The sequence below is a fragment of the Salvelinus fontinalis genome, chromosome 17, assembly GCF_029448725.1.
Source record: "Salvelinus fontinalis isolate EN_2023a chromosome 17, ASM2944872v1, whole genome shotgun sequence".
NCBI lineage: Eukaryota > Metazoa > Chordata > Actinopteri > Salmoniformes > Salmonidae > Salvelinus > Salvelinus fontinalis.
In genome coordinates, this window is record NC_074681.1 from 19,319,654 (window position 1) to 19,333,829 (window position 14,176).

The 14,176-nt window shown below is 42.0% G+C and overlaps 1 protein-coding gene across 2 annotated transcripts in view; it reads left to right on the top strand.

The window, feature by feature from the left end:
• The window catches only part of LOC129813911 (ephrin type-A receptor 3-like), a 227,622-nt gene extending 214,623 nt beyond the window's left edge, over window positions 1–12,999 (top strand). The window contains exons 16-19 of one of the 2 annotated variants that reach the window (XM_055866520.1): window positions 8,286–8,435; window positions 8,659–8,852; window positions 9,005–9,145; window positions 9,286–12,999. In XM_055866520.1, coding sequence (XP_055722495.1) covers window positions 8,286–8,435; window positions 8,659–8,852; window positions 9,005–9,145; window positions 9,286–9,385 — 585 coding nt within the window. In that variant the 3' untranslated portion in view covers window positions 9,386–12,999. The remainder of the gene's footprint in view (window positions 1–8,285; window positions 8,436–8,658; window positions 8,853–9,004; window positions 9,146–9,285) is intronic. The other variant, XM_055866521.1, reaches the window with a different exon arrangement.
• The last annotated feature ends 1,177 nt before the right edge of the window (window positions 13,000–14,176 follow it).

The following is a 14,176-nucleotide window of genomic DNA, read 5'->3' on the forward strand; positions in this document are numbered from 1 at the left end:
TATAAGCTGTCTCATTGTTGTCGGTAATCAGGCCTACCACTGTTGTGTCGTCTGCAAACGTAATGATGGTGTTGGAGTCTTGCCTGGCCATGCAGTCATGAGTGAACAGGGATTACAGGAGGGGACTGAGCATGCACGCCTGAGGGACCCCGTGTTGAGGATCAGCGTGATGGATGTGTTATTACCTACCCTTACCACCTGGGGGCGGGCCATCAGGAAGTCCAGGATCCAGTTGCAGAGGGAGGTGTTTAGTCCCAGGGTCCTTAATCTCAACTGCGCATCTCGTCTTCAAAAAGAAAGGAAGACCCTTCATTAAAATGCCTTTATTTGTATTGCATGTTCAATGGAAACAAAGTTGAAATACTCTGACGCATTTTGGCTGCAAGGCCTTCGTCAGGGAATACACTGTTTGATCTGAATGCCCGGTCCTCAGTCAGCTGTTCTACAACGTAACATTCTAAAACTGCCTAGTTTTGTCTCGTCTCATGTCGGCTGTTGTATCTGATCTGTGCTTAACAGTGCCCCTTGTCTTCCTACTGGGATTATTGCAGGTTTCGCAACGATTGTCTTACCTCTCTCTCTCTTCCCTTCACCCCTCGCTCCTCTCACCCATTTAGTCCATTGTCCCTTCCTTTACCCCCTGGAGATGAAGAGAGAGAGCTCGTTCTAATGCCCCATGCCAGATCAACCCCTTTACCCCCTTGGCACTTCCAGAAGATATAAAAGGACTGGATAGGTATAATCTGTTCAGATCTACAAAAAAGCATAGCGGGCAAAGGGTTAGAGGTTGGAATTGGACATATGTATCTTCCTAACTACCCAGCACTCTCCACTCCAGGTGCTAAAAGACCTGCTGGTTTCAAGGTTGCGCCTAACAAGCCCTAATTATTCTAACGAGTTATTAGGCTTAACGAGACATAATGAGTGGTGGGATTAATGTGAATCTGGCTCAGGGTTAGTGGAGAGGAATACAGTAGCTTGTTGGAGCTGCCAAACTCCTGCCCTATAGGACGTCTAAGACTTGAAGAAGAGAAGAGAGGATGATCCTGTCCAAATACGAACATGGGAATTAAAAACTAACGAGAAGAGAGTGGAGGAACCGGTCCAAATGTGAAAATGTGAATTAAAAAGTAACAAGGAGAGAGTGGAATTAAAAGGTTGTGGAATTAAAAAGGTTAAAAAAAGCCAGCAGCAAATATGAAGACATTTCATCATCACCGTGCTGTAATGGGGAAATATAGAAGCTAGCTAGTAGCCGTTGAGAAGATGTTGAGAAGCTAGTAGCCACTGACAACAGTTTACATGCTATAAATAATGCATTATATTATAACATACAACACAGACATAGCCTTATAACTAATCCTACGTGTAACCCCATTCACTGAGCATTATACACAGGCTGTAAATGGCGTAATAAGCATATGATAAGCATATGATATGCTCACACAAAGACACTTCTCCATCGGTATTCACAGGGAAGTGTTAGACATGTTTCTTTAATGGGACATTAGCATAGATAGCCCTGGGAGAAGAAGTGTGTCAGCCACACACACACACACACACACACACACACACACACGCACGCACGCGCGCACGCACGCACGCACGCACGCACGCACGCACACACACACACACACACACACACACACACACGCACACACACACACACACACACACACACACACACACACACACACACACACCTACATGCCATAGAGAGGAGAGGGAGGTTTAGTAGGAGAGAGAGAAGGAGAGTAAGAGTGAAGCGAGATTAGGAAGAGATGGAGCGAGAGAGAAGGGAGGGATAGAGTTAGAGATAAGAGAGATAAGAGGGTAGGAGTTAGAGAGAGAGACCCACAAAGAATTGGATAACAAATCAAACATTGATAAACTCCCATATGTGTTAGGTGAAATACCGCAGTGTCAAATCACAGCACCAAGATGTACAGTGCATTCGGAAAGTATTCAAATCCCTTGACTTTTTCCACATTTTATTACATTACAGCCTTATTCTAAAATGTATGAAATTACATTTTTTCCTCATCAATCTTCACGCAATACCCCATAATGAAAAAGCTAAATTGAGCTCAGGTGCATCCTGTTTCCATTGATCATCCTTGAGATGTTTCTACAACTTGATTGGAGTCCACCTGTGGCAAATTCAATTCATGGACATGATTAGGAAAGGCACACACCTGTCTATATAAGGTCCTACAGATGACAGTGCAGGTCAGAGCAAAAACCAAGCCATGAAGTCGAAGGAATTGTCCGTAGAGCTCCGAGACAGGATTGTGTTGAGGCACAAATCTGTGGACGGGTACCAAAAATGTCTGCAACATTGAAGGTCTCCAAGATCACAGTGACCTCCATCATTCATAAATGGAAGAAGTTTTGATTCACCAAGACTCTTCTTAGAGCTGGCCACCCGGCCAAACTGAGCAACCATCTCTGTAGCACTCCACCAATCAGGCCTTTATGGTAGAATGGCCAGATGGAAGCCACTCCTCAGTAAAAGGCACATGACAACCCACTTGGACTTTGCTAAAAGGCACCTAATGGACTCTCAGACCATGAAAAACAAGATTCTCTGGTCTGATGAAACCAAGTTTGAACTCCTTGTCCTGAATGCCATGCGCCACGTCTGGATGAAACCTGGCACCATCCTTACGTTGAAGCATGGTGGTGGCAGCATCATGCTGTGGAGATGTTTTTCAGCGACAGAGACTGGGAGACTAGTCAGGATCGAGGGAAAGATGAACAAAGCAAAGTACAGAGAGATCCTTAAAGAAAACTTGCTCCAGAGTGCTCAGGACCTCAGAATTGTACGAAGGTTCACCTTCCAACAGGACCATGACCCTAAGCATACAGCCAAGACAACGCAGGAGTGGCTTCGGGACAAGTATCTGAATGTCTTTGAGTGGCCCATCCAGGACTTGAACCCGATCTAAGATCTCTGGAGAGACCTGGAAATAGCTGTGCAACGACACTCCTCATCCAACTTGACAGAGCTTAAGAGGATCTGTAGAGGGGAATGGGATAAAATTCCCAAATACAGGTGTGCCAAGCTTGTAGCATCATTCTCAAGAAGACTTTAGGCTGTAATCACTGCCAAAATAGCTTCAACAAAGTAATGAGTAAAGGGTCTGAATACTGAATGTTGATATCATATTTCAGTTTTTTTTTTATTATAAATGTGCAAAAGTGTCTAAAATTCTGTTTTTGTGTTGTGTGTAGATTGATGAGGGGAAAAAACGATTTAATCAATTTTAGAATAAAGCTGTAACGTAATAAAATGTGTAAAAAGTCAAGGGGTCTGAATACTTTCCAAATGCACTGTTTGACCCGTTGCTATGAGAAAAGGTGAACCAGTGCGGCACAAACAACATTGTAAATACCACCAATATTTATGTGTTTATTTATCTTAACCTACTATTTGTACTTCAACTATTTGCACCTTGCTAAAACATAAGCTGACAATATAGTTTATAATATAACCCTTGAAATGTCTTTATTATTTTCAAACTTTTAGTAGTGCAATGTTTACTTTACATTTTTTATAGTTTTTTTGTTGATGATGTTTTGAGTCTTCTCACTTTTGTTCGTTGTTTATTTTAATTGCTTTGGCAAGTTTCCAATACCAATAAAACCGCTTTGAATTTATTGAATTGAAAGAGAGAGCGATGAGAGAAAATTAGAGAGAGGGGGGGGGTTAGTGAGGGATAGAGTTAGAGAGAAAGCAAGAGAGAGAGTAAAAGTGGAGCGAGATGAAGAAGAGAAGAGATGAGAGAGGGAGAGATGTACTGTAGATGGAGACTGCTCACTTTGTCTCTTTCATTTGACTTTGACTAGAGAGCTGGGACAATAGGAGTGCAGTAGTAGAATGTTAAAATACTGGTGTGATCCGTGTAGGGGTAGGAGTGCAGTAGTAGAATGTTAAAACACTGGTGTGATCCGTGTAGGGGTAGGAGTGCAGTAGTAGAATGTTAAAATACTGGTGTGATCTGCATAGGGAGCCAAACAGGCATCCTAATGCTGTTTCCTTTGTGCTTCTTATAAACAGTCCCCATGCCTTTTAAAAGCCTGCTTTCTGCTGAAACTATTCCATATGAAGAGTTTCTTAAAATCTTCAGAAATTTTGGCAAATTAGCTTTTATTTATTAAACAGAGATTGGTTTGTTTTTACACTATCTATTCATGGCATGAGGTTGTTCAATGACAGACAAGTAGTTACGTGATGGTTTCATCACTTGATGGTTTAATTTTAGAGAGACAAGTAGTTACGTATTTTTGCTAAACGTTAGACAGTACCAGTCAACAGTTTTGACATCATTCAAGGATTTTTTTTATTTTTACTGTTTTCTACATTGTAGAATAATAGTGAAGACATCAAAACTATGGAATAACACATATGCAATCATGTAGTAACCAAAAAAGTGTTCAACAAATCAAAATATATTTTATATTTGAGATTCGTCAAAGTTGCCAACCTTTGCCTTGATGACAGCTTTCAACACTCTTGGCATTCTCTCAACCAGCTTCATAAACTGGTCACATGGAATGTATTTCAATTAATGGGTGTGCCTTGTTAAAAGTTAATTTGTGGAATTTCTTTCCTTCTTAATGCCTTTGAGCCAATCAGTTGTGATGTGACAAGATAGGGGTGGCACACGGAAGATAGCCCTGTTTGGTAAAATACCAAAGTCTATATTATGGCAAGAACAGCTCAAATAAGCAAAGATAAACGACAGTCCATCATTACTTTAAGACATGAAGGTCAGTCAATCCGGAAAATTTCAAGAACTTTGAAAGTTTCTTCAAGTGCAGTTGCAAGCGCTATGATGAAACTGGCTCTCATGAGGACCGCCATAGGAAAGGAAGACCCAGAGTTACCTTTGGTGCAGAAGATAAGTCCATTTGAGTTAACTGCACCTCGGATTGCAGCCCAAATAAATGCTTCACAGAGTTCAAGTAACAGACCCATCTCAACATCAACTGTTAAAGGCGACTGAGTGAATCAGGCCTTCATGGTTGAATTGCTGCAAATAAATCACTACTATAGGACGCAAATAATAAGAAGAGACTTGCTTGGGCCAAGAAACACGAGAAATGGACATTAGACTAGTGGAAATCTGTCCTTTGGTCTGACGAGTCCAAATTTTAGATTTTTGGTTCCAACCGCCGTGTCTTAGTGAGACGCAGAGTAGGTGAACGGATAATCTCCTCATGTGTAGTTCCCATAGGGAGGGGGTAGGGAGGGAGTGCTTTGCTGGTGACACTGCCTGTGATTTATTTAGAATTCAAGGCACACTTAATCAGCATGGTTACCGCAGCATTCTGTAGCGATATGCCATCCCATCTTGTTTGCGCTTAGTGGGACTATAATTTGATTTTCAACAGGACAATGACGCAAAACACACCTCCAGGCTGTGTAAGTGCTATTTGAACAAGAAGAAGAGTGATGGAGTGCTATATCAGATGACCTGGCCTCCACAATCACCTGACCTCAACCCAATTGAGATGGTTTGGGATGAGTTGGACCGCAGAGTGAAGGAAAAGCAGCCAACAAGTGCTCAACATATGTGGGAACTCCTTCAAGACTGTTGGAAAATCAAATCAAATGTATTTATATAGCCCTTCTTACATCAGCTGACATCTCAAAGTGCTGTACAGAAACCCAGCCTAAAACCCCAAATAGCAAGCAATGCAGGTGTAGAAGCACGGTGGCTCGGAAAAACTCCCTAGAAAAATGTAGGAAGAAATCTAGAGAGGAACCAGTCTGTGAGGGGTTGCCAGTCCTCTTCTGGCAGTGCCGGGTAGAGATTATAACAGAACATGGCCAAGATGTTCAAATGTTCATAAATGACCAGCATGGTCAAATAATAATAATCACAGTAGTTGTCGAGGGTGCAGCAAGTCAGCACCTCAGGAAGAAATGTCAGTTGGCTTTTCATAGCCAATCATTAAGAGTATCTCTACCGCTCCTGCTGTCTCTAGAGAGTTGAAACAGCAGGTTTGGGACAGGTAGCACGTCCGGTGAACAGGTCAGGGTTCCATAGCCACAGGCAGAACAGTTGAAACTGGAGCAGCAGCACGGCCAGGTGGACTGGGGACAGCAAGGAGTCATCATGCCAGGCAGTCCTGAGGCATGGTCCTAGGGCTCAGGTCCTCCGAGAAAGAGAAAGAAATAAGGAGAGAAAGAGAGAATTAGTGAGAGCATACTTAAATTCACACAGGACACCGGATAAGACAGGAGAGGTACTCCAGATATAACAGACTGACCCTAGCCCCCCGACACATAAACTACTGCAGCATAAATACTGGAGGCTGAGACAGGAGGGGTCAGGAGACACTGTGGCGCCATCCGATGATACCCCCGGACAGGGCCAAACAGGCAAGATATAACCCCACCCACTTTTCCAAAGCACATTCCCCACACCACTAGAGGGATATCTTCAACTACCAACTTACCATCCTGAGACAAGGCTGAGTATAGCCCACAAAGATCTCCCATACGGCACAACCCAAGGGGGAGAGCCAACCCAGACAGGAAGATCACGTCAGTGACTCAACCCACTCAAGTGACGCACCCCTCCTAGGGACGGCATGAAAGAGCACCAGTAAGCCAGTGACTCAGCCCCTGTAATAGGGTGTGAGGCAGAGAATCCCAGTGGAGGGGAACCGGCCAGGCAGAGACAGCAAGGGCGGTTCGTTGCTCCAGAGCCTTTCCGTTCACCTTCACACTCTTGGGCCAGACTACACTCAATCATATGACCTACTGAAGAGATGAGTCTTCAGTAAAGACTTAAAGGTTGAGACCGAGTCTGCGTCTCTCACATGGGTAGGCAGACCATGCCATAAAAATTGAGCTCTATAGGAGAATGCCCTGCCTCCAGCTGTTTGCTTAGAAATTCTAGGGACAATTAGGAGGCCTGCGTCTTGTGACCGTAGCGTACGTGTAGGTATGTACAGAAAGACCAAGTCGGAACGATAGGTAGGAGCAAGTACATGTAATGCTTTGTAGGTTAGCAGTAAAACCTTGAAATCAGCCCTTGCCTTAACAGGAAGCCAGTGTAGGGAGGCTAGCACTGGAGTAATATGATCAAATTTTTAGGTTCTAGTCAGGATTCTAGCAGCCGTATTTTGCACTAACCGGAGTTTCTTTAGTGCTTTATCCGGGTAGCCAGAAAGTAGAGCATTGTAGTAGTCTAACCTAGAAGTAACAAAAGCATGGATACATTTTTCTGCATCATTTTTGGACGGAAAGTTTCTGATTTTTGCAATGTTACGTAGATGGAAAAGCATTAGATGGAAAAGCATTACTCATGAAGCTGGTTGAGAGAATTTTAAGGTGTGCAAAGCTGTCATCAATGCAAAGGGTGGCTACTTTGAAGAATATAAAATATTAAATGTATTTTGATTTGTTTAACACTTTTTTGATTGATATGTGATTCCAAGTGTTATTTCATAGTGTTGATGTCTTCACTGTTATTCTACAATGTAGAAAATAGTAAAAAATAAAGAAAAACCCTTGAATGAGTAGGTTTGTCCAAACTTTTGACTGGTACTGTAGATACTCTTATCCAGAGTGACTTACAGTTAATGTATTAATCTTAAAATAGCTTGTTGAGACAACCACATATCATAGTCAAATGTACAGAATATGAACATTACATTCCTGCTACAATGTATATATATATATGCATTCAGCAACAACAAAAACGTTTTAATACACAGCTAAAATGTATTAATAAAAAATCTGAGAACACTAATATTTTACACATACATGAAGGTACCCATAAGCAATCATTTCTCATGAAAAAACACAAATGTGAAAAATTGTCGGATATAGCTTTGGAAATAAACTCTTCATATACTCTTCTTTTCTCTTTATTTTCCCTGTGAATAACAAAGTAAAAAAGGCTTGTGAAAGATGAGTGAAAAGGGAGAGATGGAGGAAGGAAGTCAAAGCACTACTGCGTTCTCTCTGTTGGTGTGTGAATAGAAAGAGATGCTCTGTGGTTGAGGGTTTTAATCAATAAAAAGTATGAGGTAGAACCGTATATCTCTTGTGTGTTTCCATGCAGTTATTTGAGCTTTCCTACCTACGCCTCCACAACGTGCATTGTTCACTCTCTCTTTCAACTCAATTCAATCATTTGTCAAAGTAGAAATTCATGAATTCTAGTTGTTTAAAAAATATATTGTATCAGCCATTCAGCAATGTTTTATTAACCCTTTCTAAATGTGTTATTAACCCTTTATGATCATCTTATTAACCCTTCCAGGGAGGGAAGATCCCCATCCGATGGACGTCTCCAGAGGCTATTGCCTACAGGAAGTTCACGTCAGCCAGTGATGTGTGGAGCTACGGCATCGTCATGTGGGAGGTGGTCTCATATGGAGAGAGACCCTACTGGGAGATGTCCAACCAGGATGTGAGTAGTTTCATTATAATAAAGCACAGTGTCGGTGTATAGCTGATATGGTAATGATTCATCAATGATTTACTCTTGATGGCTGTTCTTGTCAATCGTGGGCTGGTTTGGCGTAGAAGCTCGGTGGACTCAGTTGGCTTTCTCTCCCATACTCGGTAGATGATTACTGTGATTGACTAAGGACCATCTAATCCTCCTCTATTTTTTATTTCTTCCCCACTAGGTGATCAAAGCGATAGATGAGGGTTACCGTCTTCCGGCCCCAATGGACTGTCCTGTGGTCCTCCACCAGCTGATGTTGGACTGTTGGGAGAAGGGCCGCAGCGAACGGCCTAAGTTTGGCCAGATCGTCACCACCCTGGATAAGCTGATCAGAGATCCAGCCAGTCTCCGAGAGCTGGCCAACAGCTCATTATGGTGAGTGGGGCCAAAACCACACACACAATCAGAACCACTGTAGATCCAGTCTTCAAGCACACACTGTCAGATCCATAATAAACTATTCGAACTAGTACTGTATCTGGACTGTCTTATTTAAAGAATGTGTATATTCTCTCCTGTTTGCCCAGCAGGGAAGACCCGACCACTCCAGAGTTCAGTGTGAGTACGATGGAGGAGTGGCTGGATGCCATCAAGATGGGACAGTACAAGGGGAACTTCACCAGCGCTGGATACGTCACCCTGGACTCTGTCCTCTACATCAGCATCAGGTGAGATACATGGGCAGAGCTGGCCTGGGGGCTAGGGTTGGAGAAAAGAGAGTAGGAGTAGGCAGAGCTAGAGAAAAGAGGAGTCTGTTGTCAATTTTGTCATTTTGTAAACTCCCTTCTTCCTCTGTCCTCTCCTCTAGTGAGCTCGTTAAGATGGATGTGACCTTGGCGGGTCACCAGAAGAAGATCATCTCCAGTGTCCAGATCCTTCAGTCCCAGGGGACCCACGTCCAAGTATAACAGTTTCCCTATAGAGACACACTGGGAGGGAATGCCAAAATGGATGCTCTTCTCTGAGTTTCCCCATTGAGACACACTCAGATTGAGCTGACATGGACATTCTGGGTTGGGTTTCCCCAAGCAAAGACACTGAGATGGAGCCGTAATTTACGCTTAGCTCCTTTATTTCCTCTTTGTAGTTTCACCATTCCACCGGTCCTGGATGTTTTGATAGCGTAGGCACTTCCAGCTTCCGTCCACGCCTTCAGAGGCCTAGCAACCCAGCAACCTAAGATACCAGGCTACAACCAAGACATCTTAGTCCATATCAACAACAACAATAACAAAACTAAAAAATAACAAAAAATACAATTTGATTATAATTCTCATCATTGTCTGTGAAGTTTTGTGTACAGTTGTTTTTATGGTTGTTTCTTTTTTCTTTTTTTAATTTGCTTTGTTTATTTTCCACATAGTTTACATGACCAATATTGTATATGTATAGATAAGCGTTTACAAGAGGTGTGTGTCAGTCCGCCAGTCTAGAAAGTAAAGTTGTTATCGCCAGGCAACGCAGGTGGGCTGTTCCTTCCTGGTGCATGTGTTGTCAGGCCCCTCTTCTTTCTCTAAGCCCCTCCCCACAATGCTATTGGACCAATCATGATGTGTGGGGGAGATAGGAGAAATAGAAAGATGTGGAAATATGAGATGGGGATGTCTATTCATGGTCTCAGAAGACTTCCGTTGCGTTTGGCCAGGGATAGATACATGTAGGTCTTCCATCGCCACGACTTCCAGACTCACACAGTTCACTTGAATGAGATGCCCTGCCAGATTTCATTTAGTATGGCCTACAGCAGCTACCTATAGGTTGCAGTTAGTCAGAAACCTGCAGTTCAATACAGTGTTAGTGCATTTTCTGCATTTTCTGAAGAGTTGGCCTCCTCAGTTGGAGAAGCTTACTGTAAAGGTTTGTGACAGAAGAAGAGCAAAGTAGATCATCTGTGAAGTTGACACTGTTTGCAATGTATATCTGTTTCTCAGATGTTGTGCCATGTATAGTTAGTATTGCTCTGAAATGTTGGGCCATGTCAGACAAGCAGGATTGGTTGTGAGGTAGACTTGACTTGAGTGAGGTGAGTGGTGGTTTTTGCCTCATTTCACCCCTGATTAATATGGGTTCAGTCACAGTTTGTGCTAACCACCTCTGTTCAGTGATTAATATGGGTTCAGTCACAGTTTGTGCTAACCACCTCTGTTCAGCGACTAATATGGGTTCAGTCACAGTTTGTGCTAACCATCTCTGTTCAGTGATTAATATGGGTTCAGTCACAGTTTGTGCTAACCACCTCTGTTCAGTGACTAATATGGGTTCAGTCACAGTTTGTGCTAACCATCTCTGTTCAGTGATTAATATGGGTTCAATCATAGTTTTACTAATCATCTCTGTTCAGTGATTAATATGGGTTCAGTCACAGTTTGTGCTAACCACCTCTGTTCAGTGACTAATATGGGTTCAGTCACATTATGTGCTAACCACCTCTGTTCAGTGACTAATATGGGTTCAGTCACAGTTTGTGCTAACCACCTCTGTTCAGTGACTAATATGGGTTCAGTCACATTATGTGCTAACCACCTCTGTTCAGTGACTAATATGGGTTCAGTCACAGTTTGTGCTAACCACCTCTGTTCAGTGACTAATATGGGTTCAGTCACAGTTTGTGCTAACCATCTCTGTTCAGTGATTAATATGGGTTCAATCATAGTTTTACTAATCATCTCTGTTCAGTGATTAATATGGGTTCAGTCACAGTTTGTGCTAACCATCTCTGTTCAGTGATTAATATGGGTTGGGACTGTTCAGTGATAGCAACTGCTTCCAAATCTATAACTCAAGGCCTGCTAACCTAATTTCCTGGATAAGTCAAAAACATCAGTGTTTTGTATTCAAAAGAATAACATTTACTGCATATCAAAACCAACATCCCCCTTGCTTTGGGGAGGGAAGAGTGGCGTTATCCTTGAAAACCTGGTTAGCGGTTTAGTTTGAAAATTGTCATCATTGTGCACTGTACCCCTGTATGTATCTGTTCATGATAACAGTGTTATTCTGCTACCTGACTGGACTACAAACACAACAACATACAGTAAATACCAATGTACCATAGTGTAAAATATGTACAGTGTTGATTTGAAAGTCTAAAATGTTCGTCACAATAATGGTGATGATGATGGTTACGTTGATAATGATGGTGATTATATACTTTTATTCTGAAGGAGGATCATAGGAGATGAGGCAACGTGTGATTCGTTGACCTGATCTATGGAATGTACATTGCGTAGCATGAGTATTAAGGTTCGGCCTCTGATTGACAGGTGACAGTGACTGCAGTTTTCCCTCGGGCGGACGACCGTAGGATGATGAACTTTTAGATGCCTTATTTACTGTGCTACCTTGCTTTTCTGTTCCCCACCCCTCCTACTCCCTATAGAGGCGGAGTTATGAGTACGTCTGTATACAGTATTCATCTGTTTCCCCGAGGTGACGTCACAGACAATATCTGCTTTTAGAACTGAAAACACCCCAGCTTTTAGAACCTCTGTTATGATTCCTAAACTCTATACTGCTGCTGTCCCCCTGGGCACACACTGGTTGAATCCACATTGTTTCCACGTCATTTTAACGGAATGACGTTGAACCAATGTGGAATAGACGTTGAATTGGGGTAGGGGCAGGTCTACCACCTGTTTATTGGATACTGTAATGAAAAGTACATTAGAGAATAAATTGTTCTGTTTTGGTTGAATAATTATACTTGTTGGTTTACCTGGGTAAGCTAGGTGGGGAATTTACAGTAGAGAACCTTTATATCCAGAAGCTATTTCAAGTGGTTCCAATGTCTCCCACATAGACACAAACACACAACATGATGTAGATGAGAAAATCAAACAACTAAATTAACCTTTTTCTTTCTCGGAGGGGTCTCAGATAATGATGTACTATCAGATGATGATGTATTTCAATACCGTAACTGGATTGAATTGCCAGCATCCTTTTGTGTTGTCATCAATTCGATTAAAATGTTCAACAAAGGACAGCAGCATTTTTCCTCCTTACGTTCAGATTTAGAACAGCAAAAATATGTGGTTGGCTGATGAAGGTTTACCAGTCTGTCAATACTCATAACTTTGGTACTTTACACATTTTGACATTGTCCTCCTTTGGTAAGCTTGCCCGTCAGTCCCCAACCAGAGGTCATAAACTTTGACCCATAACCCCTAACCCCTGATTCTCAGCCAGGCTCTGAACCCTTTCACTTGGAGTTGTCCCTAGACACTGTTCCCATGTCAGTTTGTTGTTTCCCCTCTAACAGTTAAAGTTAGGATATGGGAATAGTAAGCTGATCCTAGATCTGTGCTGGGAGATACTTCTACCCCAAGCTAGGCCGGTTTCATAAATGTTCCCAAACGGATTACTTGTGAGATTGTTCTCTCTCTCCCTGGTCTCTCTTCCTTCCTGACCATGGTCACATCATGTTTCATCATGGCAGATTTATATGCGCTTGTTCAGAGTGTACGCATTCTAAAGTCCTTCATGTTGCTGTAATAAATAGGCTAATATTTCTGATTTCTCACCTGAAGTCTTATTTTTCTTTCACGCACACACACATGCATGTCAACCCACACTACACACTACACACTTATATGTGCAAACAGTCACGGTCTCACATGTATGAAACAGGCTATGCCTGAGTTGTATATGTTCCCCAGGGCTCGGTGGTATAATGGAAGACTGATCATGTCACCTTTACTGTGGAGAAATGTAAAGCTGAAGCTTAATCCACATCTGTGTCATGTAAAGCCAGTCACTGCCTGTCAAGGATTCCTGCGTGTACTATTCCTGTTCTGAAAGAACTAGATAACCTCTGACAAACCCCACTCAAACACACTGGTAGTGTCAGTATATTCAAAACAAAAAACAATGTTTTAAGTGAGAATAGGCATTGGTCAGAAGCCAAAAAATGTAAGAAATTCACATGAGCACCACAATACCTACTTCACCCATGCTCTACCAAGGTTTTCCTTAACATTTCCTTAAACCTTTATTTTAGCAAAACATGTAACTGAAAAAACAAATGATAATAACATCCTCTTTTGGTAAGTAGGTGCCCAACATAACACCAGATGGTGGTGGGTTTGACACAGTAGCTCAGATAGATAGAGCCTGTCTGCATTTCTGATTCATGTAACTGTTAGCTTACCTGTGTAATATTGAATTAAGCTCAGAAACACTTGTTTTTCAAGCATGGTCCTATTTGATCAATTCCTGTGCTGATCAATGGACGGTTCATTACCACTGTCAAAATAATAACCGCTGTCAAAATAATATGTAGCTTAAAGTTATGTTTGTACGTTTATTTATTTTTGGAGTAAAGATGCCAACGCAACAATAATACACATTTACAATAGGCCTATATCTAAAAATAAATCGAGAAAAATTATATATATACTGTACGAGTCAAAAGTTTGGTCACACCTACCCATTCCAGGGTTTTTCTTAATTTTTTACTATTTTCTACATTGTATAATAATAGTGAAAACATCAAAACTATGAAATAACACATATGGAATTCTATTTAGAATTCAAGGCACACTTAAACAGCATGGCTACCACAGCATTCTGCAGCGATACTCCATCCCATCTGGTTTGAGCTTAGTGGGACTTTTGTCTTTCAACAGGACAATGACCCAAAAGATATCCAGGCTGTGTAAGGGCTATTTGACCAAGAAGGAGAGTGATGGAGTGCTACA